The sequence below is a fragment of the Arvicanthis niloticus genome, chromosome 17, assembly GCF_011762505.2.
Source record: "Arvicanthis niloticus isolate mArvNil1 chromosome 17, mArvNil1.pat.X, whole genome shotgun sequence".
Lineage (NCBI taxonomy): Eukaryota > Metazoa > Chordata > Mammalia > Rodentia > Muridae > Arvicanthis > Arvicanthis niloticus.
Genome location: NC_047674.1, coordinates 61334559 through 61362055, shown reverse-complemented (window position 1 = coordinate 61362055; position 27497 = coordinate 61334559). Strand labels below are relative to the sequence as shown.

General features: G+C 41.9%; 1 protein-coding gene across 1 annotated transcript in view; it reads right to left on the bottom strand.

Moving 5' to 3' along the window:
* The window catches only part of Kat2b (lysine acetyltransferase 2B), a 93675-nt gene that overhangs the window by 48620 nt on the left and 17558 nt on the right, over positions 1 to 27497 (bottom strand). The window contains exon 2 of the mRNA XM_076914651.1: positions 9832 to 9958. Coding sequence (XP_076770766.1) covers positions 9832 to 9958 — 127 coding nt within the window. The remainder of the gene's footprint in view (positions 1 to 9831; positions 9959 to 27497) is intronic.

The following is a 27497-nucleotide window of genomic DNA, read 5'->3' as shown; positions in this document are numbered from 1 at the left end:
TTCTTTTGTGTGTATATTTACCTGCATATATGCAACATACATGATAGTCTGCCTGTTACCCAAAAGTCTAGAAGGAAGGTCAGATAGATACCCTGGCACTAGCATTAGCAAAAAATTTATGAGATGAAAATTGGACCTAGATCCTCTATTAAACAAAAAGTCCTTTAATGGCTGAGCAATTTCTCTAGCCCCAAGAACCATGTCTTAAAACGCATGCTTCTTAGGACTGGTATGGTTTCACAAAACACTTGCCTAGCCTGCATGAGTCCCTGAGTTCTATCCTCATGCAGTTTATACAAACAAAAAACAGACTTAAAAAATTAAAAATAAAACTGAAACATTGACTACTTACATCAAAAATCTGCTTTAGAAAAAAATGAAGGAGGCTGAATTATACCGTTCAGCAGTTAAAAGAGACTGGTTGTTTTCCAGGACGCAGGTTTGATTCCCAGCACCCACATGAAGCTCATAACCAACTGGTCACTCTACTTCTAAGGTTTAATGTACTTCTGGCCTCCATAAGCACCAAACACACATGTGGTACACAGACATATAAAAAGGCAAACCAGCCATACATATAAATAAAAATAAATAAATAATTTTTTTCTTTTTCAGTAATTAGTGGTTCTTTAGGTACTAAACACGAGTTGCTTATTAGTGAAGAGCGTTTGCCTTACAGTTAGAAGGAAGCATCCCTGAGTGGTGGCATCAGTAGAGGATGACTGAATGCCTGAAGTCCAGAGATAAGTTTATCATGTTCAATGCTAGAAAACAGCCCCAAAGAATGAGAAGTGTGGCATAATGTAGACCCCGCTCCCTCCGAGCTATGGATGTCTCTGAACAACTTACATAAAGGAGCAAAGAGAGAGTAACCTTAGGCAAGTCATCTTAGGTTCTCAGAGAGATGTGGGTTGTTTGAGTAAGGCCATGTTTAGACTGTCCTAGGAACAGAGCAGGTAGTCTGGAGTTTAAGAAAACGCTTGTGGCTCTGGAAGGTCACAAAGAATGAGTGAATCCTGTGGCTGATGGGGAGGAAGATGAGGATAGAGACAGGCCAGCTGTCATTTCAGGATGACTGTGACCACTGTCTTAGGAGTCCCAATTGGCCTTGTTGGTAGTGCCCTTATGTTTTGGAGATAGGGAGGCTAGAAGTTCCCAATAGCCTGATGTTTGACAAAGCAAGCTAGGTGTCAGGAATTAGTGAGAGGCACACACCTATACAAGCAAGACTTAGGCAGGAGAATGATTAGCACAAGACCAGCCTTGAGTGGCAACAACAACAACAACAAAAAAAAGTATTTCTGCAATTAACTGACATACAAATTTTAGCTATTTATCTCCAAAATGAGGTCTGCCCCCCAAAGGCTTCCAACTGACCTCAAGGAAGATCCTGGATCCTGCGCAGACCTAAGAAAAAAGTGACCTAACATTGTTCTACTTACATGAAGTCTAATTCCCAGTGAGATGGCCACATACTGTAGTCAAGTAAAAAAAGTAAAATAAAATGTACTTATGTCATTTTTAAATTTTACTTGTTTTTGTTTGTTTGTTTCCCTTGGAGACAGGTTTTTCCTGTGTAGCCCTAACTGTACTGGAACAAGGTCTCTATACCAGGCTTGAGTTGAACTTACAGAGATCCACCTGTCACTGCCTCCTGAATGCTGGGACCAAAGGTCTGTGTCACCATGCCCCAGTTATTTATTTGTTTGTTTGTTTGTTTGTTTGTTTATTTATTTTTGGGCCACTGTCTCACTATGTAATTCAGGCTAGGCTTGAATTTGATATGAAGACAAGGCTGGCATCAAACTCACTGAAATCTGCCTGCCTCTGACTCCCAAGTGCTGGGATTAAAAGTGTGTATCACCACAACCAGCTTTGAACAGTAACTCTTCTGTTTGTAAACATTTGTAATTTGACATGGATGTAAACTATGTATAGTCTTAGAAATAAAAGGAACTGTAATTAGTTCCTTTTCCGGAGTGTTGTTTAATTGATTTTCTCAAGTCTTACAACGTAGCTCCAACTGTTCTAGAACTTGCTTCGTAGACCAAGCTGGCCTAACTAGCCTCAAACTTGTGGCAGTCAATTTTCCTGCCTCTGTCTTCCAACTGTAGGAATTATAAGCACGAACCTTGATGCCTAGGTTTTGGGTTTGGGCTTTTTCCATTTTTCCCCCCTTTGGCAATGTCTCACTGTGCACTTCATTACCCTGGCTGGTTTCAACTCTATAATCCTGCCAAGTCCCAGCTCCTGCTGAGCCTGGCTGGGTGTTACTATTTTAAGAACGTTGAGAGTACTTACTTCCTACCTCTCAAGAAGTCTCATCAGCACAGTACAGCAGTAATATGGGAAAGCCTGGCCCCTCACCACTGCCTTTGATGGGTGTATTCTCATGACAGACCAGGCTACAGAACAGTAATGACCACTGGTGCTCTGTTTCACTGACTGGATGCCTTAGTGTTACTTTCCACAGATACTGCCCTCTCTAGTACTGCCAACTCCTCTGCCTGCCTTATGAGAATGCCAGTCTTTTCCCACTACCTTAAAAAAACTTCCAGGTACTAATGGTCTGTCATATGCTGTGCAGAGGCTTGCAGAGTTTGTGAGGGCCTGTGTTTTGACTGAATGGATTTGGTAGTATAGAATTTTTTAAGTTTGGAGGCTAGAGATTATGGCTCCGTGGTTAAGAGGTCCTGGCTGCTCTTCCACAGGATCTGGGTTCAGTTCCTAGCATCAACATGGCAGCTCACAAATGTTTGTTATTCTAGTCTGGGTTGGCGGAGTGGTGTTCTGACACCTTCTTCTGGTCTCTGTGGGTACTCCAGACATGCAGTGCACATACACACATTCAAGTAAAAAAAAATCATGTTATTAAATGAAAAATTTTTTACTTAATATTTTTATTTTGATTATTTGGGAATTTCACGTCATATGCCCCAATCACAGTCAGTTCCCAGTTCTCCCAGGTTCATTTCCGACCTTTTTATGACCTGCTCCCCCCCCAAAAAAAATAAAGGGAAAAATATTCATTTATTTAAAAAAGAAATTTAAGGCTGGGTGTGACAGTGCCATGCCTTTAATCCCAGCATTTGGGAGGCAGAGGCAGGGAATTATTGTGAGTTCAAGGCCACCTGCTCTACAAAGTGAGTTCCAGGACAGCCAGGGCTACACAGGAAAACACTGCCTCAAAATACAAAAACAGGGTTGGAGAGTTGGCTCAGAAGTTAAGAGCACTGACTGTTCTTCCAGAGGTCCTGAGTTCAATTCCCAGCAACCACATGTGGCTCATAGCCGTCTATAATGGGGTCTGATATTCTCTTCTGCTGTGTCTGAAGACAACAACTACAGTGTACTCATATACATAAAATAAATCTTTAAAAAAATACAAAAACAATGAAGGAAGGAAGGAAGGAAGGAAGGAAGGAAGGAAGGAAGAAGGAAGGAAGGAAGGAAGGAAGGAGAGAAGCAAGGAAATTGAAAACTTCTTGTTTAGAATATCAACTCTGTAGCTAGTTTTCTTTGGGTCTTTCAATAGTATGTCCTAAAAGATCAAAGAGGTGATAGAAAGGGAATCTCCCTGAGCACTTTGTTTCTTTTAAAGAAAGGCATTTCTGTGTAGCTTTAGCTAACACAGAGCTTGTTATATAACCTGCCTGAGCTGGGCAGTGGTGGCCCACGCCTTTAATCCCAGCACTTAGAGGCAGAGACAGGTAGATTTCTGAGTTCAAGGCCAGCCTGGTCTACAAAGTGAGTTCCAGGACAGCCAGGGCTATACAGAGAAACCCTGTCTTGAAAAACAAAAAACAAAAAACAAAAAACAAAAAAGAATTATATATATATAATTATATATATTTTATATATATATATAATATATATATTATATATATAAAATATATATTTATATATATATAAAATATATATTTGTTTTTGTTATTATATATATAATATATATAATATATATAATTATATATATATATATAAATAATTATATATATATATATATATATATATATATATATATATCTGCCTACGAACTCCCAGAAGTCCTTCTGCCTCTACCTCCCCAATGCTAGACTCAAAGCATGTGTCATTGCTGTGCCATTGCCCTGGCACTTTAATGTTTCCAGAACTTTAAACAAGCCTCTATGAAAATGTCAGCATCACTTTTTAAAAAGGCTAAGGAACTATACCAAACTAAAGAAAACTAAAAATAGAGGACAACTACCTATACATGCAAATGTTTAAAGAAGAGGAAAAATAAGCTATGAAGGACATTTTTGGGTTACCTAAGAAAATTAGGCACTCACACATATTATATTAATATTAAACTCACTGCAACTGTGAACTGAACTGAGATTACATAAAGATATTGTCCTAATTAAGATTCCTATTGCCATGATAAAACTTGACCAAAAGCAACTTGGGGAAGAAAGGGTTTATTTTAGCTTATTCTTCCACATGTACAGTCCATCACTAAAGGAAGTAAGGACAGAAACTCAAGCAGGGCAGGAACCCGGGGGCAGGAGCTGCAAGGCCGTGGAGAGGTGCTGCTTACTGGCTTGCTCCCGATAGTTTCCTAAGCCTTGTTTCTTACAGACCCCCCAGGACCACCAGCCAGTGGTAGCACCACCCACAATAACTAAGAAAATGGCCTACATCTGTATCTCATGGAGACATTTTCTCAAATCAAGAACCCTTCTTTAAGATAAAGCTAGCTTGTATCAAGTAAACATAAAACTATCCAGCACAGGTGTTTTATATTTATATAAACATATATATATATAATATATATATATATATATATATATATATATATATATATATATACATGTGTATATATAGTAATACATTTATATATAATATAAAATACCTACATATTTTATATTATATATAAAGTGTGTGTATGTGTTACAAACAAGTAAAACCTAAGGGAAGAAACATATGGAATAGTCTTTATCATTGGTCTCATGACTTTATAATTTTATGACTTTAATTGTAAGACAAGACTTCTCTGTGTAGCCCTGGCTGTCCTGGAACTCTCTCTGTAGTCCAGGCTGGCCTTCAATTCAGAGATTCAACTGAATGTGCCTCCAAAATACCTGGATTAAAGGTGTGTGTGACCACTGCCTGGATATAACTTTTAAAATGTAAAATTTAAATATTTAGAGCACTGAAGAGACAGCTCAGCAGTTATGAGCACTTGTTGCTATTGCAGGAGGATCAAGATTCAGTTCCCAGTCCTACATCATGGCTCACAACCATCTTAACTCTAGCTCCAGGGGATCTGATGCAGCTTCAAACCTCCTTAGGCACCATGTGCATATGGTACACATACATATATACATACAATAAAGGTAAATAAAAATTTAAAGTTATTTCCAACTGGATGTGATGGCACACACCTTTAATTCCAGCATTAGAGGCAGGAGATCTCTTTGAGTTCGAGGCCAACCTAAGCTACACAGGGAGGTACTGACTCAAGAAGAGAAAGAACAAAGTTATTTCCAAATAAGTTTTATTTTTGCTTGGTTGGGATGCATGAAAAGGCCAGTCCTACTGATCCAAAGCTGCAGGATCCCCATAACACAGGGCAACAACAGGATAACTGGGAGGAGGACCCCTGAGGATCCAATATTGATGGTGTCACCAAAGCCAGAGATCCTGCAGCTTTGGAATAGCAGGCCTGGTCCTTTCATGAGTCCCAACCATTTGACTATGATATATATTTTGGGGTGGGCCATCTCAGAGCCCACTATCAAAGTGGATCAGGGCCTGGGTGGTAGGAGAACTGGTCAGCCCATCCATCGGCTCTCCCTTATCAGCACCACCAACATGGGCTCTCCAGCACTATTCTGGCTAGACTACTCAATGCCACCATTAGCAGGAGGCAGGCTCAGCTCTCCCAACTCCCAACAGGAGGGAGGGGAGGAGAGAGGAACAAGCATTGACCCTCTGGGCTACCTTACTTGTACCTCACCACCAGGGTCAGGACTGCTGTGCAGTCCAGGCAAGGTACAGTGTTAGCTCTCACAAGTGCTATAGCTGCATGGCTCTGTCTCCTGAATGCTAGAATTAAAGACGTGTACCACCACACCCAAACTTAAGCTTTATTTTTTTCTTATAAAAATCAATAATTAATTGGGGCTGTCTTGCAAGTTTAGAGGTTCAGTCCATTATCATCAAGGTGGAAGCATAGCAGCATCCAGGCAGGCATGGTTCAGGAGGAGCTGAGAGTTCTTCATCTTTATCTGTAGGCTGCTAGGAGAAGATTAACTTCCAGGGAGCTAGGAGGAGGGTCTTAAAACCACACCCACAGTGACACACTTACTCCAACAAGGCCACACCTACTCCAACAAGGCCATACCTCCTAATAATACCACCCACTGGGCAAAGCATATCCAAACCGGCACAGGTGGCCATGCCCAGCTTTTATGTGGAACCTTGGAGTTTGAACTCAGGCCCTCTTCCTTTCACAGGAAATGCACTTATCCAATGAGCCATCTCCTCAGCTTTCTGAATGACTATTTCCTAACTCTTGACTAAATGTTGCTCTTATCTGAGCAGATTATCCTGCTTCCAAAGATGTAGAAGAATAATAATGACAGTCAGGATTACATGGATTCTAACAGAATTCCCTAGTTCACAACTTGATTAGCAAAAACACAGCACACTCTGATGTATCTCCATGGTGAGGCATGAGGTGAGACCCTGCCTAGATAAATAAATTAGATAGGTAGGTAGGCAGGTAGATAGATAGATAGATAGATAGATAGATAGATAGATAGATAGATAGATAGATAGACAGACAGACAGGGAAATGGCTCGGTGGCAAAGTGCTACCCTAGTATGAATGAGGACCCAGATTCAACTTCCAGCACACCACAAATACTCTCATGAGTTCTTGAAACCATACAGACAGTTCCATTTAAGAAAGTAATAAAAGGAGTGATGGTGGATTCCCAGTTCAAAGGCATTCAGAAGGCTGAGGCAGGAGGATCATGTCTCTGGCCTCTGAGATATCCTATTTCTAACAAAAAGGAATAAATCAAAACAGTTTAGGTTGTCCTTTACACAGGTGGTTCTCAACCTGTGGGTCATGACCCTTTGGGGTCAAATGCCCTTTGCACAAGGGTCCATATCAGATACTCCAGGGACTATATTAAAGTGCTGCAGCTTTAGAAAGGTTGAGAACCACCCCTTTATAGTGTTTTATTTTCTAAACTAATCAAATAGGCATGTCCCCAGAAAGGCCATGGTGCATTGAATAGCTGTCCCTACCTTTGGGAAGGACCACTTTGTCAATAGTCCAACAAGCAGCACTAACTGAACTGAGTAGGTTACAGAACACAGGAGAGGACATGGAAGTCGGCCATGCATCTGGGGAGTTGGGAGAAGTCGGAGGGAGAGCTGAGATTGAGTATGTACTGCAGTATTAGAGAATAAATAAAATATATTTAAATGAGTAGAAAATTGTTTTAACTTAACTTCAGGGTACATCTTAATTTACGAACAGTTAGCTTCAGGTGTGAATCTGTAGGTATAAAGAACATGAAGCTATATAGATACACACAGACACACACAGACATGCACACACATACATATACACTGTGCTGGACTGTGACTAATTGATACAGTTGTCCTCAGCTGGATTCCTAGCACTGGAGACCGAAAAATAAAATAAAATATGAAATAATTGCATACTTATTTTTCCACTCTTCACTATGTATTGGAAAATAAAGGTGTTGCTGCCAATACTTGTTTAGAAACAGGAAAGGAAGGCAAGTCAGCTGGCCTTTGTCACTTGCACCATTTCTGGAAGGCTTGTGTGCTTACATACATAGAATCAGACAAGTGGCAGCTTGGGAAGAAACAAGATCTTTGTTTTCTAATGGTAATTGATTGTGAATAATAGGATTTCCCAATCACTATGGGCACAGCCCAGCCCAGGGGTAGATTCCTTGAACTCTACTGTTAACCACATCATATTTCTCAGGTGATTTGATTTGAAGAGCACCCAGTCTATTAAGTCACAGATGGGCTATAATATTGGCATATTATAAGCTAAGACATCTCTGGAACCTTTGGAATCTTTCCTTTGCACTGCTTAAAACTACCACAACCTTTAGCTTCAAACAAGATGTTTCTGTAATGAAAGCACTTGTCTTTTAGCCACAGCTTGAATATTTTTGACGCACGTTCAGTCAACACAATGATGGACTTATTAGTGTGTTGATTTCTTCTGCGAGATCTAGGTTGCTTCCTGATGGAGAGTGTTCCAGTGTAGCCACTTCCAGGGAAGATCACACCACTCTCTGGTTTTTTGCCTTGCAAGTATTGAAATGCCAATACTTGCATTAAATGCAACACAGTGCAATAAATGCATTGAAATACCCTCTCACATAGAACCAAATAAGACATCAGATTCAGCTTAACAGTGGACTGGCTTCAGAGGTGGAGCTACATCAATTGAACAAAATAGCAAACTCAGAGAAAGACAATACCAATATGCTACTCTTTTACAGGTCATAGGTAGAAGGAGAAAGAGAGGACTTGGTGATCCCATTTTGCCCAAAGATAGGGCCTTGCCATACTGGATAGTAAACCAGACTTATTTGGCATGGGCAAAAAAATGTAAAAAGAGGGACCTTTCCAACTGAAATGCTGGTATCTAAGAACAACCAGTTCCCCACTGAACTTGATCTGAAACAGAGTTTGCACATACCTGTGACCCCAGCATTCAGGAAGAAAGGCACAACATTATGAGTATCAGACAAGGCTAGCTATACAGCAAAACCTGAGACACAAGGGTGTGTGTGTGTGTGTGTGTGTGTGTGTGTGTGTGTGTGTGTAAGGAAAAAAAAAAGGGAGATAAACCATCTAGGGCTGATGTCATGATTCAGTGTCAAAACATGTTTTGTATGTGTAAAGCCATGGGTTTCATCCTCAGTACCAAAAAGAGGTAGAGGAAATGTATCCTAAAAGTGGTGTTAGTGAAACTGGAGGTTCAGCTGGTTAAGAACACCGACTCTCTTGCCAAAGACCTGGGTTCAATTCCCAACACCACATGGAAGCTTACAGCCATCCTTAGCTCCAATCCCATGGAGCCTCTTCTGTCCCTCACAAGCTTCTACACAAACATATTGCCAGGCATAGTAGCACATGCCTTTCTTTACTCCCAACACTTGGGAAGCAGAGGCAGGCAGATCTCTTGAGTTTGTGTCTAGTCTGATCTACAAATGGAGTTCCAGGACAGCGAGTGCTACACAGAGAAACATTGTTTCCATTAATTAATTAAAATTATTTTGCTGGGCAGTGGTGGTACACACCTTTAATCCCAGCACTTGGGAGGCAGAGGCAGGTGGATTTCTAAATTCGAGGCCAGCCTGGTCTACAGAGTGAGTTCCAGGACAGCCAAGGCTATACAGAGAAACCCTGTCTCGAAAAAAAAAAATTAAAAAATTTATAATTACTGTCATTGTAATTATTATTATATATAACTATCCACTTAGTTGAGGTTTCAAATCTGACACCAAAGCCCTATGGTGCCCTCTCCACCAGGACAAATCAGGCCTGTCACTCAGGCCTGTCCCTCTTACACAGCAGAGCCATCATGCCTATTTCAATTTCATTCTCTGTGACCCAGCTCTTATAACATGATGAAAAGACAAGGGAGAAGGCAGTGCCAGCAGATGGGGTCTGTCTCACCCATGAAGCACTTCCCAATACACTCTGGACCCTTGTCAACGAAGTGGCAAATTTGGTTTGCCCAGAGTCCAGTAGTATAACTGTCAAGTCACTGTGTAATGGCTACTAGATGATTTGGGAACTTACCAAGGGCATGGCTACAGCTTCGACAGGATTCTGTCAAACTGACAATTATCTGCTGGAGGTCTCCTCTTGGTGGAGTAGGAGAGGGGTTGGGGTTTTTCCAGCCATTGCATTTACAGGACTCCTCTGCCTAGAAATGGGAATAAAGAGAGAAACAGAACTCTTGTAGCAAGTACATATGGACAGTTTTATAAGAGACCAACACATATTAGTTATCTGACAGTGATTTACGCATGCACTAAGTAATTTTCTATATATGTAAGAGTAACAAAATGGGGGGGGGGGGGAGAGTGCTTTTGGAGAGACTTCAGATTTGCTTCTGCTGGTTGTACCTACAGCTCAGACATTTTGCTATTGCACTCCTTGGAGGATTGCTCAGGGAATGGTCTGATCAAAGACAGTCCACAACTTCATAAAACAAGCAACACCTCCAAACAGTGAGAGGACAAGAAAGAGTTTACAATGTTTGATATAAATCTCAAGTTTTCCTGAAAACTCACACCTCCTTTGCTCTGTAGAAAAGAATAAAGCTGACTTATTCAGCTTCTGTGCAGTGACCTCAGCTACAAAATGGAGATCAAACATGAAGGGCACATCATTTACTCTACCAGGCCCACCATACTGTGTGATGGAAAGGCTTTCAAGTAGTGTCCTTAACTGAAAGATTGCTGGTACCTTTGGAAAGCCCTGTTTCTTCCCCAATATCGTTTACTGGTGTTCTCAATACGTCTATTAAAACAGTGGGCTCTGGCTGCAGTGAAAGACTATCTCAAAAAATAAGGTGGACAGCTCCAAAAGACCTGACACTCTTATCTGGACTATGCCAGAACTTATCCTTATATATGTGTGTGTGTGCATACACACACACACCATAATTTGTTAAAATAATAATAAGGTGGAGAGGGATTGAGGAAAAGCCAATCAAATCTTGAACCCTGGCCTCCACCCAGCACCCCAGCTGCATTTCTACTGACCCCTAACTAACCCCCTTCAGGACAAGTCAAAACTACGGGATCTAAGAGGGTTGCTGGGATAACTACAAGACAGTCTCTAACTCCATTATAACACTACTGAAAACCAACATGCCCTACCTAACACCATGACAGTTGACAACTGCCATGCAAGAACTAGAAAGGACCCCAAAAGAAGAGGGAAAAAGCAGAGGTTTGTTGTTTCTTAGGTGTTGGTTAGTGGATTGGTTGGTTCTGGGGTTTTGAGACAGGATTTCTCTGTGAAGCCCTGGCCATCCTGGAGTTCGTTCTGTAGACCAAGCAAGCTGGCCCTGAATTCAAAGATTCACCTGCCTCTGGCTCTCAGTTTCTGTGACTAAAGGTGTGTGCCACCATTTCCCAGCCAGAGGCAGAGCTGAAATTCCCCAGAAAACTTCTGCCCATTCCCAGAAGACCATATGAATATTTTCCTCTGCATAAGCTTGTATTCCCTTCTATTTCCCGTCTCTATAAGAACAGAGAGGGTGGCTCTCAAGTTGATCTTACACTTCTTTGTTTAGCTAAGAACAAACTCCTTGCTTCTGCTCAATCAGGTATCATGGTTGCCACAATTCCAAGAGGAGGGAAAAACGGAGATTGAGATGTAAAACTGCAGCATTTTTGCTAGATGTGAGAGAAAACAAAGAGCCTTTTCTGGAGCAGCAAGCCACCAGGCAACACGAAATGAGCAAATTACATTTCAAAGCATCAGTGCAGAACAGGAAGAAAGAAAAAGACAAATACAGCTGAGTGACTGAAAGCAGAAGAGAAGGTGCCCTGTAAGAATGACTGCAAAGAGGACCGTTCCCGTCTGAGGCTGGTGGGCTGGAGTGCAGCCAGGAAGGTAGAAAAGCAGAGGAGAGGGAAGGTGGCGAAAGGAAGGAACCATGTGAGGCCACATGAGCAACTACAGCTCTACCTTAACTGCAATCAGCCCTCTCCAGGGAGTTAAATGGTAGGTGCCCTGCGACCTCCCTTCTTTTTCTCTCCTCCTTTCTCCTCTGGTCACCCAACCCAGAATCCACACTTCCTCTCCTTGATAACAGTCACAGAAGCTTGTAAGAAACCTATCTATACCTTTTCTGTTACTAATTTCCATGAAGAATCATCTTATTTCCTTTTTCTTTAAGTTTCCAATCCAGAATCAACCAGGCAATCTGTGACAAAGACAGCACAGTCCTATTAACACAGCAGAGAAGTAAAAGCCCCTGACAGATGGAAGAAGCACCAATGCTTAGACCAAGGCCCAAAAAGAGAACGTGAGTGAGATAAATTTAAAAATAGACAGCAATGCAGCTGGGTGAGGGGGCACACACCTTTAATCTTCTAATCACAAAACTCAGGAGGCAAAAGCAGGAGGATCTCTGAGTTCAGTGACAACCCGGTCTTTAGAACACATTCCAAGGTAGACAGGACTGCCTTTAAAAAACCTTGCTTGAAAAACCAAAAATAAATAAATAAACAAACAAACAAATAAATAGAGATCAAGGAGTTATCACAACGATGGCAGGTGTTCAAGTCCAAGCATTTCTCATTAGATTTACTTCTCAGGTTTACTTCAGAGTTAGAGTTCAGCTGAGTAGGAACAAGAAGTCTGACCTCTTAGGGAATTATATCATTGAAGACTTTCACTTCACTCACCATGGCAGCCACACCCATATTTTCTAAAAATCCTTCCACGTTTAGAGGGTGACCCCAAGATCTCACCCATGTTAGGCAGTGCTTTCCCAATCTGAGCAGTCCTCAACCCCATAACTTTCTACAAGCTCAATAATTTTGCTTCTGAGACACTAGCAGCCACAGCCTAGATCCTCTTCCTTGGAAGGCTGCTCAGTACAGAGAGCAAACTGGTGGAAACTCTGGATGGAAGAGAACAAAGCCTTTACTACCCCTGCTGAAGGTGCAGAACAAGAAGCTGTATCAGCGTTGAGCATCAAATTTCATGATTCAAAGCTGAGCATGATGGCATATGTCTTTGTTTAATCCCGGCACTTGAAAGGCAGAGAGGTGTGTAGTAGGTCTCTGACTCCGAAGCCAGCCTGGTCTACATAGCACGTCCCAGGGCTACACAGAGAGACATTGTCTCAAACACACACAAACACACACAGACACACACAGACACACACACACACACAGAGACACACACACACAGACACAGACAGACAGACAGACAGACAGACACACACACACACACACACACACACACACACACACACCCTAGAATTCAAGGATCTAGGAACTGGGGGATGATTTAGCAAGGACCCCTTGTGCAAACATGGTCCTGAATTCAAATTCCCAGCACCCAAGTCAAAGTCAGGTGTTGAGGCAGAGGGAAAATAAAGGATAGTTAGATCTTTCGAGTCACCAGCCTACTCCAGGGTCAGTGTTTCAAGGGAATAAAGGCTGAAAATGATAAAGCCCTCTGGCTTTCTTGTATGAGTGTGTATATGCATATACACATACACATACAGACACATACACGAGATTTATTTGACAACAACAAAAAGGAACTGAAGGACCTGGTTGGGCTTGGTTGCACATGCCTGAATCATCAGCTTCTCAGGAAGCAGAGAGAGCAAGAGGGTTGGTTGTCAATTCAAGCTCAACAGAGCTACAAAGGGAATTCAACGCCAGCCTAGGTAGTTTAGTAGTAAGGCTCCTTAAAAACAAAAACATTTTAAAAGGGGAGATGTGGCTTAGTGGCAGAGCACTTGCAAGTGAGAGACTGTAGATTCAATTCCCAGTACTAGGGGAGGAAAGAGAATTCAAGAATCCAAAACTTTTATCTATGTGGGGTTACTTATAAAAGCCCAACGACTTATGTTGTACATCCATATGTACAGACAAAACACTCCTGTGCATAAAATTAAAAATAAATCAAATAACTTTAAAGGGCTGGACAGATAGCTCAGTTAAGAGCACTGGCTGCTCTTCCAGAGGACCTGGTTTCAATTCCCAGCACCCACAGAAGCTCACAATCTTCTGTAACTCCAATCTCAGGAAATCTGACATTCTATTTTGGCCTCCTCAGGCTCCAGGTATGCATAACAGACAAAACACTTATATACATAAAAATATCAAAATTAAAAATCAAAATAAAATCATCTTGCCTTCCTCATTAAAATTCAAGTGAAAGAGTAACCATTTTTTAATCTTGGATCAGACCCTGCACACTTTCCGAGCCAGAGATTGTAACTTCAAGATCGCAATGAGCTTCGAGTGCAGTCAGTGGAAAACAACAAGCTTATACCCTACTCACCCTCCAGGACATAAAACAATAGCCTTGTTCACCAGAGCTCATAAACCTCCAGTCACAAATCTCACAGCAGGGGGATTTATAATAACCAAGTCTTACACTTCTTCTTTAATCCAAATAGTAGCCACAATATTTAAGCCACTGTGATAGACTGCTGAATCTATTCTACCCCACAATGAGCACCGGCATTTAAACATGTCCAGGTATGGCTTTCCTTACAAAACTGGCTAATCTCAGTATTCCAGTAGCTTTTACAAAGTCAATTTTGGTTTCTACTGTTCAGAATGAGTGGGTTTTTTCCCCCCCCAAATAAACAGAAAACTCCCAAAGCAAAAGAAGACAAAAGGTAAAAGGCATGAGATGGAGCGATGACAGTCCAATGATTTTGTGGCACCATGGCACTGCACAGTGCAAGGCAGGATATGGGAGCCACCAGTGATGGGTTGACAGTAAAGTGACAGTCTGCTAGAACTGGGGCTCAGTGGTACAGTCTTACCTTGCAATGTGTAGCCCTACGTTTATTCCCTAGAACAAAAATAAAAAGAAAAAAAAAAAAAAAAGCATGCATGGTAGTTCTCAGCTATGATCTGAGCACCTGAGAGAGGCATGAGCTCAAAGCCAACCTAGGCTACATATTGTGACCCTTTCTCAAGAAAACAAGCAAACAAACAAGACGGTATGGTAGTTGTCGCCTTTAATTCTAGAACTATGGAGGCAGAAGCAGGTGGATCTCTGTGAGTTGAAAGACAGTCTTTTCTACGTAGAGAATTTTGGGACAGCCAGCACTACATAAAGGGACGCTGTCTCAAAGAAAAGGAAAAAAGGAAGAGGGCTAATAGCTCAGTGTTAGTGTCACAGCACCAGGTAGCATCCTGGATTTAATTCCCCAGCAGTGCAAAACCAAAGAAGCTTAATAGAGAGAAGGAGAGAGGGAGAAGAAAGAGGGAAGGAAAGGAGGCAAAGAGGGAGAGAGGGGAAAGTGGCAATCCAAGTTGAGATACATTACTACGAACAATATTAAAATATATGGAACCAGTAAGATGGTTCACTGGTTAAAAATGCTTGCCACCAAGCCTTAGGAGCTGAGCCCGAACCCGAGCCCACACTGTAGAAGAGTAGTGACTGGAGCAGATAGATACCTAGACGCCACAGTTACACTGCAGTACATGTGCAGACACACACATGCTAATTGGAAAACAAATATAATTTTTAATGCCTTAATCTTATTAAACTGAATACGGTACTTCATACATATAATCACACGACAGCACTCAGGAGACTGAGGAAGATTGATTATGAGTTCAAGGACAGCCTAGATGTAGGCAAGACTCTGTCTAAAGCACACCAAAAAAAAGTCATTGGGCCAGCAAGATGGCTCACGGATAAAGGTGTCTGCCAGCAAGCCTGACAACCTGAGTACAGTCTGTAGAACCCACGTGGTGAACAGAGAAATTCTCAAAGATCATCTATACACATCCACTGTGGCTTACACAAACTCCCACATTACACAGATAAATAACATATTTTTTTAAATTATTTTAACTATTTTATATTCACTACATATTGTGATAATAACTTTCAGAGTACCAGATTGAAAAAAAATCACTTAATAAAATTAAATTCTAGTTCTTTCTCTCTAACTTAAACTTATATATGTTTCTCTCTATAGAAACATAGATATATATCATATTATACATACATATATGCACGCACATCTCCCTGTCCTCTTGCTAGGGACCAACCTAAGTTATTAATACAATATACAAGCCCTGTACAACTGGGCCACACCCCAGTCCTCTCATTTTCTTAATGTGATATTGTGGTTTGAACAGTGCCTTCAAGAACTCAAAGATTTGGACACAAAGACACAAGCTGGGACGAGAGGCAACTGAAGACAGGCAAAGACTGGCATGGTAAATCAGACAAACAAAAGTATCTCAAGGATCACCAAGAGATGTCCTCTGCTGAGAGAAGAAACGAGGAGGACCAAGTGGGGGGGGGGAGAAGTCTTTAGGGTCTTTAGGAGGGGGGAGGGGGGTTGGAAGAAGGGAAGGCCCTTAGAAAGAGGGGGAAGGGCTTTAGAATTAGAGGCAGGAGGGCCTTTAGAAGGATTCAGCCTTACTAACTCTGCTCATGACTTTGGCGTCCCAGAGCCAGCACAGAAGCTGTTATTTTAAGCAAGCAATTTTGTGATCATGTATGAGAAAGCTCTAAGATATGTGAGGTAACTAGAAAACTGTAGATTAAAGCACAGTCATTCATGCTTATGATCTCAACACTCAGGAATCTGAAGCAGGAGGACTAGCATGACTTTGAGGCCAGTCTGAACTACATAGTGAGCTCTTGACCACCCTGAGCTTCAAAACTAATTAGATTGCATACATGGCTCACATTATAACTTTAAGTGATTACTGCAGTGGAGTATAATGGGAAAACACCTGAATCTTCACTGTGGACACTGTAGTTTAGGGGTAGAAACATCAGTATTTCTCAGTGGTTAAGGACACCCTATGATGCACAGGGTTTCCCTCTAGTTAGTTTGTGAGCATAGGGAGCATATGGAAGCATATGGAAGAGCACTTCTGGCACCTGTGCATGCCCAGGAAAATGTCGACCAGCGTGTACAGTATTGATAATGTGTGACATATTGTCTACCCTGAAAAAAGGGAAGTAGTCTTTTAAGAAACAGTGCAAGCTAGGGTGTATCTCTGTGAAACAGTGTTTGCCTAGAATGTACAAGGCCTTCAATTGTAACCCCAGCACAAGAAATAAAAGTAAAAATTAAAATTAAAAAAATTAAAAAAAAAAAAAAACAGTGAGTTCCATTGTCCTTGGCTGCCAAGAAAACATTTCTGTCTCATGCTTTGATCTGCAGATATCAAGTCCTCCACTTGGGCCTTCATCTTTTCTTCCAAATGTTACAGCCTAGTCACTGCTCGCAGAGATAAGAGGTCCCCTTGGAAACACCTCTTCTATAGTTCTTGGTAATTAGGCATGACAGCTGCTGTCTAAGAGAACTCCTAGCGGCCTTAACTCAATAACAGCTGGAGGACAACCTTTTAGGGAGCCCTCTGCCAAGCCAATTACCACAGAAGCCAGCAACCTTGGCACCAAGGAAGAGCCAGCTGTCCAGGTGACGTCATCTCCCCAACAGCAAGTCTATGCAGACAAGACATATCCAAGAAAGAAGAAAATGCTCTCCAGAAGCCTGACACAAAAAGTGGCTTTATCTGCATGAGAGGCTCCTGGACATGCAGGGATTTTCTTACTGTGAACAGAAGACATCTGAGAGACTCTAAGGAGCTGAGCTGGATAGACATGTGGTCACATCCAAATGACAAACTGGAGGGGCAAGGGATTGCAGTTTGCTTACTGTTAACGTGTAAGCATTTGTGATATTTGGAGGCCATACAGGAAAAGAGAATTCTGTCTAACAGAATTCTGTCACACTGAAAATACTAGACTAATTCAAGTAGGAAAAAAAAAAAAAAAAAACTCAGGAAGAGCACAATGATAAATAACAAACTGAATTCTCAGCCCTCGGGCTCAGACCAAGCATAGGAACACAGTGGTGGGAAATGATGAATCTAGACTCATTCACGGCAACATTTCTGTGCCATGCAGTCATGCTGGGAGAAACACCTGCATCTGTATCTTCCCTTCACCTTGTATGAGGAAGGGATGAGCTATCACACTGCTTAGAGCCACGCTGAGCCGGGAAGCTCTTTCTACCATGCAGAAGCACATATCCTGTCCTGACAGGTTTCTTTCTGAGCATTGGGAGTGGGGGAGGAGGGCAATGGGAATTACTGTATTTTCTATATCCTAGCTCTGAAATTTGACAAAGACATACTACTTAAAAGTCAAAAGAAGCCACTGGGATGGCTCATGGCTCAGCGTGTGAAAAAGCTTGGCACCAGGCCTCATTATCTTAGATTGATCCCTGGAACCCACATGACATGAGGAGAGAACTGACCCCACAAACTTGTTCTCAGACCTCCATAAACACACTGTGATACACTCACACCTACGCATATACACGCAATGGGAAAATAAACAAACATTAAAAATATAAAAGTCAGAGGCTGGTGCTCTTTCAGATGGCCCAGGTTCTATTCCCAGCCCCAGTAGGGAAGCTCACAAATGCCCATAACTCCAGTTCATGGGAATGAAATACTATCTTCTGGACTCCGTGGGCACTGAATTCACATGGTGCACCGACATACCAGCAAAACATACATACATATAAAATATCTAAAAACTTTTTATAAAAAAAAGGGGGACCTTAGAATATACCTCAATGACAGAATAATTACAGCACATGAGATAAGCCCAGAGCTGCCGAAGAAAAGGAAGAGGAGGAGGGAAAGTCAAAGGAAGAGGAGGAAGATGAAGGAAAGGAAGAAGAGAAGGAAGAGGAGGAAGAGGAGAAGTTGAAAAGGTAGAAGGAGGAGGAAGTTTAAGAAGTTGAAGGAAACGGAGGAGATGGAGGAGGTGAAGGAGGAAGAAGAGGAGGAGGAAAAGAAGGAGAAGAAAACAATGAGGATGGCTAAGGAGAGGGAGAAGAAGGGAGAAAAGGGGAGGAAGAGAGGAGGGAGGAGAGGAGAAGAAGAGGAGGAGAAGGAAGAGGAGGAAAGCAAGCCAGTCACCTCAGGGGAAGTGACTCATGGCAGCACTCCAGAGGTTGAGGCTGGACATAAGAGACTGGAGAAATGGCTCAACAGTTAAGAGCATTTGCTGCTCAAGCCAAGAGGGCAACTCACCAACTGTCTAACTCTAGCTCCAGGGATTTGATGCTCTCTTCTGGCCTCTCTGGGCACCAACACACATATTCACACAGACACACATACATAAAATTAAAAATTAAATCTTAAAAAAATAACCTGAAAACATGCTCAGAATCATTAATGAATAGAAAATGAAATCCCTACTGAGGTTCCCCTCACCCTCATTAGCAAGACACAATAAGAGCATGGTTGGGTGTGATGTAGAAAACACTTGAGGTGGAAACCAGCAGGAGCAGCTGAGGTGGAGAACTATTAGACAGGACCTCAGGTATTAAGAAGGTACTGCCATATGATCCAAAAATTCTACTTATGAGCATTTATTTTAAGAAATTGAGCAGTAATGTTCTTGCCAAGATGTATGAGACCTTCGGTTCAAGCCTCAGCAATCAAGAAAATTATTACAGGGGCTGGAGAGATGGCTCAGTGGTTAAGAGCACTGACTGCTCTTCCAGAGGTCCTGAGTACAATTCCCAGCAACCACATGGTGGCTCACGACCATCTGTAATGTGATCTGATGATCTCTTCTAGTGTGTCTGAAGACAGTTATAGTATACTAAATATAAGTAACAAATAAATAAATCTTTAAAAAAAAAAAAAGAAAGAAAACTATTACAGGAAATCAAAACAGATATTTGTTCACCCACATTCTACCTTCCTTATTTATTTAACACAATAGCCAAAAGTCAAAAGCAATAAATGAATAGGTAAATATAACCTGGCTTATGCAAGCAAATGTTATTTGAAAATGTATATATATATATACATATATACATACACACACACATATATATGTATGTATATGTGTGCATGCCTATGTGCCTGTGCATGTACTTGCATGTGTGCATGAGTGTGTTTGGGTGTGTATGTGTACATGAATGCTTGTGTGATTTAACCTCAAAAAGAAAAAAAAGCATGATTTTGCTACAATGTGAAACTTGAGGATATTCTGCAATGTAAAATAAACCAGTCACAAGGAGCAAACAACTGTATGACTTCACTTCTATGAAGAGCCAAGTTTATAAAGATAAAAATGCAGTAGTGAGTGAGTATGATTAATACATATTATATAAATGTATGAAATGTGAAAGAACAAATGAAAAGTATTCATCAAAAGGAGAGCAGGACTGGCAAGATGGCTAATCAGGTAACACCATTGCTGTACAAGCAGGGATAGCCTGAATCAATCCCAGAATCTCTCATGGTGGGAGAGAGTTAATACCATAAATTTATCCTCTGACCTGCACAATGTGGCCAAACTCACTATTTATCCATCTATCCATCCATCATCCATCCATGTCATACACACACACACACACACACACACACACACACACACACCCTAATAATATAATTAATAAATAAGAGAGGCACACTACTTTAATCCAGCACTTGGGAGACAAAAACAGATGTCTTTCTGAGTTCTAGGCCAGCCTGATCTCCAAAATGAGTTCCAAGATAGCCAGGGACACAGAGAGAAACCTTGCCTTGAAAGACCAAAAATAAATAAATAAGAGTAACAAAAACTTTAGAAGTTGATAGCAGCTGTCAGCTTTTAGTAAAAAGAATCGGTGCTTAATTCCCAGACTTTAATCTGCTCACTCAGTTTTACAAGCTAAGTTCTGTTTGGTGGATGACAGTGGTGGCTTCCCAATATAAGTTTCTAGAGAATTTATTTATACGTATCTATCTATCTATTTATTTATCTATGTGCATATTCATCTATCTAGTTATCTATTTATTTTATGTACATATGCGTGTATGAGTGTTATGTGTACTGTGGGCATATAGGTACCACAGAACCCAACAGAATAAGAAATCAGATGCCCTAGAACTGGAGTTCCAGGTAGCCGTGAGTACCCTGATATGTGCTGGGATCTGAACTTAGGTCCTCTCAAGAGGAGTCAGTCTCTTACTGAGCCATCTCTCCAGATCCCAATATAAATTTCTTAATGTTACTGATCTATAGCCTTAAAATGGTCATGATGGTAGTTTTCTGAGAGTATTATTCTGTAGTCCAGGCTAGGTTAGAACTCACATCCCTTCCTTGTCCCCATTAGTTTCTTTGCCAACTTGACACCAGCTACAGTTATCTAGGAAGAATAATCTCAATTGGAAAAAAAAAATGTCTACATAAAATTGGCCTGTACGAAAGTCTGTAGCAGTTTCTTAATGATTGACCACTTCAGGTAGGGCCAATTCTGGTCAGGTGGTCCTGAGGTATATTAGAAAGTAGACTGAGCAAGCCATGGGCAGCAAGCTGATAAGCAACATTCCTCCATGGCCTCTGCATCAGTTCCTGCCTCCAGGTTCCTGCCCTGACTTTCCTGGATGATGGATTGCAAATGGTAAGATTAAATAAATCCTTTCTTCTTCAAGTCTCAATCTCCCAAGTGTTGGAATGTCAGGAATAATCTATCATACCATGCTAAGATTCTATATTTTTAAAAAGTTCAAGTCACATTTTTAAAAATCTGTTGAGAGCCAGGCGGAGGTGGCGGCGCACGCCTTTAGTCCCAGCACTTGAGAGGCAGAGGCAGGCGGATTTCTGAGTTCGAGGCCAGCCTGGTCTACAGAGTGAGTTCCAGGACAGCCAGGGCTACACAGAAAAACCCTGTCTCAGAAAACAAAACAAACAAACAAAAAAATCTGTTAAGAACTGCATCCATGTATGGAGCACTGTGATCACATTCATTCTAACTCCCTCCTCCCTAGGTACTAGACAGGGCCTCAAGCTTTGCTGGTCATCCCAACTCCCTCTTCCCTAGGTACTTTGCTGGTCAGTAAGCGAGCCCAGAAAACCACCTCTTCCTCCTCTTCCCTCTCTTCTCCCACTTTTCCTTTTTTCCTTTTTATAGTGAGACAGGGACTCACTGTAGCCAAAGCTGACTTCACATTTGTGCTGGTCTTCTTGGCCTAGCCTCCCAGCTGCTGCTCAATTACAGGTAGGAGCTATAAGCCCAGTCTCCTTCCTGATTTAACAGTGGCAAAACCTAGGAGAGATGCTACTAATGCTTCTCTAAGTGGATATGAAGCCAAATCACATCCTAAATATTATGTTTGTACCCACAGATTAGTTCTGTTCTTAGCCTCAGTCAGAGAAACTTCTTTTTGCAGAAGATGATAGTTAACACAGAATCTGATAACTGGTAAAAAGTAGTCTGGATATATAACTGTTGGGTGTTCAGTCCTAAATCAGACATCTATCTCACCCCCTCCAAGGCTCAAAGAACAACATGGAAAACATGGTGGGATGGTTGCTAAGAGTCAGAAGATGGAATATGAGGGTGTGAAACACTCTGGATATGGCATGACTGTTGTAATCATGAATGTGTTCACATAGCTGTGGCTAGCATGCTGCATATGGAATCAGAGACAATGCCCATACACACACACTAACATATACACAGGATCTCACTATGTAGCCCAGACTAGCCTTAAACCTGTGATCCTCCTGCCTCAGCCTCTCAACTGGAATTCTTTTTTTTTGGAGGGGGGGGGGGAAGGAGTTGACACAGGGTCACATATTGTATCCCAGTCTGGCCTAGAATTTACTATATAACCCAGGAATCCTCCCGCCTTAGGGTCCTGAATGGAGACTGATCCTAATGTGCCAGTTTTCAATGGGATTTTTCAGTACACACACACACACACACACACACACACACACACACACACACACACACACACACACGGCTTTTATCTGTGAAGATGTTGAAGCATCCAGCTGAGTTTTCAATTTTATGAACAGCCTCACCCAACTGGCTAGGTAGCACCCAGTCACTATCAGTCACTGTATATCTAAGCTGTGTTATATATGACCATTTTATAAGCTGTATTAGACATAGAGTCTATAAAGATAGACTGATGGACTATGATCTCCCTCCTCCACCTGATGTTTAGGCACCAGGGCAACGGGATGAGCAGACTCAAGCCTCCTCTGTGGTTGCTGTGGAAGCTCACATTCTCAAGAAAACCACATAACCAGCCCAACCTGTGAAACAGATCTTGCAGCCCACATTCTCAACTGCCTACACCGGTTTTCTGCCTAGAGCTCTACGGCAGGATTTGTCTAGCACAAACAGCCCCCTTTCAACTGCCCTAGCCCTGCCTCCCATGGTCCTTCTCCAACTTCTAAGGCTCAGTGACATTTTAACTCAATGCCTCAAGCACCACCATCTGAGTCTCAGCCTTATACCTTCTGCAGTTTTGCTGCCAATGACTCTTTCACACCATCATCGTTGGAAGGACGCTTCCTCCCTTCTCCCCACACATCCCTACTCTCAACCCTTCCCTCTGACCAACACAAACAATAAAATTTTAATTAAAAAGAATAATAAAAATCTTGCTCTATTCAAAAGTCTCAAGCTATTTTTTTTTTAAGGAAAGAAGAAAAACCAATAAAAGCAACGATCAGACAATGAGGACAGATGGAACACAAACAATAGTAGCAGAGTGGACCAGGATATAAAAGCAAAGGTTTTCTAATCTCTATTCTGTAGGATGGTCTTCTTCTTCTTCTCTTCCCCCTTCTCTTCTTTCTCTTTTCTTCCTTCCTTCCTTTCTTTCTGTCTTTCTCCTTTTTACTTGTTTCCCTTGTGGTAAAATCCATAAAAATGTAATTAATAGTGAAAACCTAAAACCTTCAGAATGGCCTTTCTAACTGTGTAGATGTTCACTGAGATTCACAGAGTTTGAGACTTGGCAGGTATCTGAGTAGCTACCATGATCCAGCTGTGTGATGTTTTTGTGAGTTCATTATAAAAATGATTTTCTTTTGAGACAGAGTCTTACTATATAACCCTAGCTGGCCTAGAACTGGCTATATAAACCAGGCTAGCCAAGAACTCACAGAGATTGGCCTGCTGCCTTCCAATTTGGGGAGGTTAAAGGTATGAGTTACCATATCCAGTACAGTAAGAGGATTTAAAAAAGAAAAAAAAAATCCCTATTAGGGGCTGGAAAGATGGCGGAGAGGTTGAATTCACAGCACCCACATGGCAACTCACAACCATCTATAACTCCAGTCCTAAGAGATCTGAAACTCTCTTCTGCCCTCCATGATCACTGGGCATGCATATGATGCAGACATACATGAAAGCAAAACACCCATATAAATAAAAAAGTTTTTTTTTTAATCTTACTTAACCACCAAGGAGAACATTTAATTCTTTTCAAGACAACTATGGTCTAAATCATCTTATTTTCAAATAACCCCCAGGAAGGCCAAGTGACTAATTCAATGATAGAGAAGGGTGTGTGATAGAGAAGGGTGTGTGATAGAGAAGGGTGCGTGGCTGGCAAAAAGCAAGGAGCCAAAAGCAGTACCAGAACTCAGCTCGAACACTCGAAAGTATCTTGCGCACCTACTTCTCAAAGTGCAGGAACAAGAAATTGGTGGGGTGGCACAGGACCCGTAAATGAGCAGGTAAAGGCAGCAGGGCCAAGAGTTCAAGGTCATCCTAGCTACACAGGCTGTTGGACCCCAGACCAAGTTCCAAGAGACCCTGTCTCAATTTGCCCCCTCCCCCAAAAAAGAAAGTGATTATTGGTGAATGCAGCCAAATGTTTGAATCTCAAAAACACTGCTGAATTAAAGTAAAAGTGCATTGCGTAATGCCGGGTTTTTTTGTTGATGGTGGCATTACTAAATATGGAACCCAGCATCATTTCACCTCTTAAACTACATCTCCAGCTCTTTGTTTACTGTTCTTCTTTGAAACCAGATCTAAATTATGCCCAGGTTGGCCTTAAATTCATTCCATGACCCCATTCTTATCCTCTTAACGAAGCAGCTAGAGTTATGAGGCCTATGCCACCAAAGGACAAAACTCAGTCAGTTCGGAAGCAGCTTCCTGGGCTGGGCTGGGGCTGGAAAAAAAAAAAGAGTGGGAGGAGAGAAGACTCCAGAATGTTCTTACCCAGGCATGGTGAGGCACACCTGTAATTCAGGGACTTGCAAGGCTAAGGCCGGAGGATTGCCACAAGTTCAAGTATGAGCTACACAAGCAGCATCCTGACTCATGCTTGGATTACAGCTTGCTTAGACTGTTTAAGGCCCTAGGTTCAATCCCCAGCATACTCTCTAACAAAAAAAAAAAAATTTTCTCTGCACAGTCCCTGCTGGCTAGGACAGGAAGGGATTCCCCAGGCACTATCATTAACTTCTCTGTTTTCCTTCTGTGTGGCACTTACCACATTCTGTTATTTTCTTTTTTACCATCTGCTTCAGCTACCAGAAAGCAAGCTCTACAAGAATAAGGACCCATCTGTCACTACACCCCCAGTGCCTTCATCAATAGCCAGCCTGGAAGCCTGAGTAACAACGCTGACTGAATGGAAAAGCTGTCACCATCTACAATGCACAGCTACAAAGCCCAAGTCTGGGAACAGTCAGAAGCCTCCCTAGGGCACAGATGGAAAGTGCCGTGTGAGAACTTGAACCCAGGTTTGGGTCTCCTCACTTTCTTTGCTTGCTTTCAGACAGTTCAGAACACTGTCTTCTACAACTCACGATGGTTCTCTCTGAAGTGACTTTCAGTTTGATTTTTCGACTTTAATATTTCTCTTCCTCCACTACTGTCTCTCTAGCAAGAGGCTCCCGTGGCTTTCGCCCTTCTTTTACACATGTAGCAATGCTAGGCCGGGAACTGTTGGGATGCAAGAAGAGTCAGGTAGTCATTCCTGCAGGGACGTGCAATCCTGGGTTGCATGACTCATTTGTTATTTCAGAGTATGCTGACCTTGGCTTCCTTGGCATTCTGCCAGCCCATTTCAACACCAGCCTGTTACAGCAGATGTGAATTAGCACTGCCTCCATCCATCACTGGAACAGTCACTGGCATTCCTTGATCTGGGCCCTGTCTTGGAATCCCCTGCACAGCAAGGGGGGAGGGGGTCCCAAATGGCTGCAGCAAGGCACATAATGGAGATTGGGACCCATGGTCAACACAGAATTTACTACCCCAACCCAACCCTGAGGCAACCAAAGAGATGAGTCTATGCCTCCTTCAGGGACTGGATGATAGTCATTCCAAGGGCATACATAGTTCACTTTTTTTCCAAAATCAATACGTTCATGATTTAGAAATGATAAAGCTGTGCATGGTGACCTATGCCTCCAATACCAGAACTCATGGACTTGGCGGTAAGAGGATCAGAAGCTCAAAGTCACCACTGGCTTCATAGAAGTTTGAGCCCTGCCTGGATTCACACGTGACCTTGCCTCAAAAAGCAGAGGGAGGGGGATGGCAGAGGGAGGAAAGGAAGAAAAGGGGTGGGGGTGGGATAATAAAATATCTGACTCCTAAGCAAAAAATAAAGACAACCTACTGCCACTTTAAAAGAGCTGTGTACACAAAATACATAAACAAGAGCTATGCAATGTAGCTCTATACCTAACTGACGTCATTTCTATTTCATTAACGTAATAGGCCTTCAAACTTTCTAGAAAAGCCAATTTTTGTAATGCATAGGTTTATTTTGGTTGGTTGGTTGATTGGTTGGTTGAGTTTTTTAAACCGGCTTTCTCTATGTAGTTCTGACTGGCCTGGAACTCTCCAAGATCCTGGAAGATCCTGCCCCTGTCTCTAAGTGTTGAGATTAAAGGCATGTAGCATCATGCCTTTCAAAATAGTTATGATGTCTTTATGATAATATGATTTTAATATACAGACAAGGACACAGCATTTGTAGAAATTTATCTCTTTGTTGCTGTTGGTTTTGGCTTTTTGACAAAAAACTCTTCTTTTGCAGCCTAGGCTTGCCTCAAACCTGAGATCCTCCTGTCTCAGCCTAGATTGGATTTTAGGGCCGTGGCACCTTACCTGGGAGAAACATACAGTGTTTGTTCTGAGAAAAATGAAAATGTAGTCTGTCCTTTCTTTGCCTGGTCCTGTAGCCAAAATCCAGGGAATAGAAAAACCATCGTTTGTTATCGACTCTACCCTATAACCAGATGACAAAGCAAAAAGAATGAATTTGAGGCCAACAGAAGCTGAAAAAAAGACCCTGTTCTCAGTAACAACCAAAAACAAAAAGGTGAAAAGTTGGCATTAGTTTGTGGTACATTGTAGAAGCAGCCTCAATTAAATGATGAAACCCTATTTAATGGAAAGAAAAGCCAGCCAGGAGTGAAGAGAACCACACTAGGAGATGCCTCAGCCCCAGCTGCCAGGTCTTTTGCTCTGAGCCTCTTAGTGCCCCAGTTTCTCTTTCTTTTGTCTCAACACAGAGTCTCACTCTGTAATCTAGAATGGCCTAGACCTCACCATGTAGCCCAGGATGGCCTCACACTTTGTGCAGTCCCCTGCCTCAGTTCTGTGTGGTCAGGATTATAGGTGTAAGCCACCTCTTACAGCTACCTGCCCCAACTTTAAAAATGTTTTCTTGCCAGGCATGGTGGTACACACCTTTAATCCAAACATTTGAGAGGCAAAGGCAGGTGGATCTCTGTGTGTTCAAAGCCAGTTTGGTCCACAAAGAAATATTTCAGGACAGCAAAGGCTATTATACAGAAAAGCCCTGTGTTGAACACACCTCCCCCAAAAGTGTCTCCTTTCTTCTAGTCTCACAGAGCCTCTGAATATAAAATTATCATTTTACTCCATAGCTATTGAACGCCTAGTATGTATGTCTTCA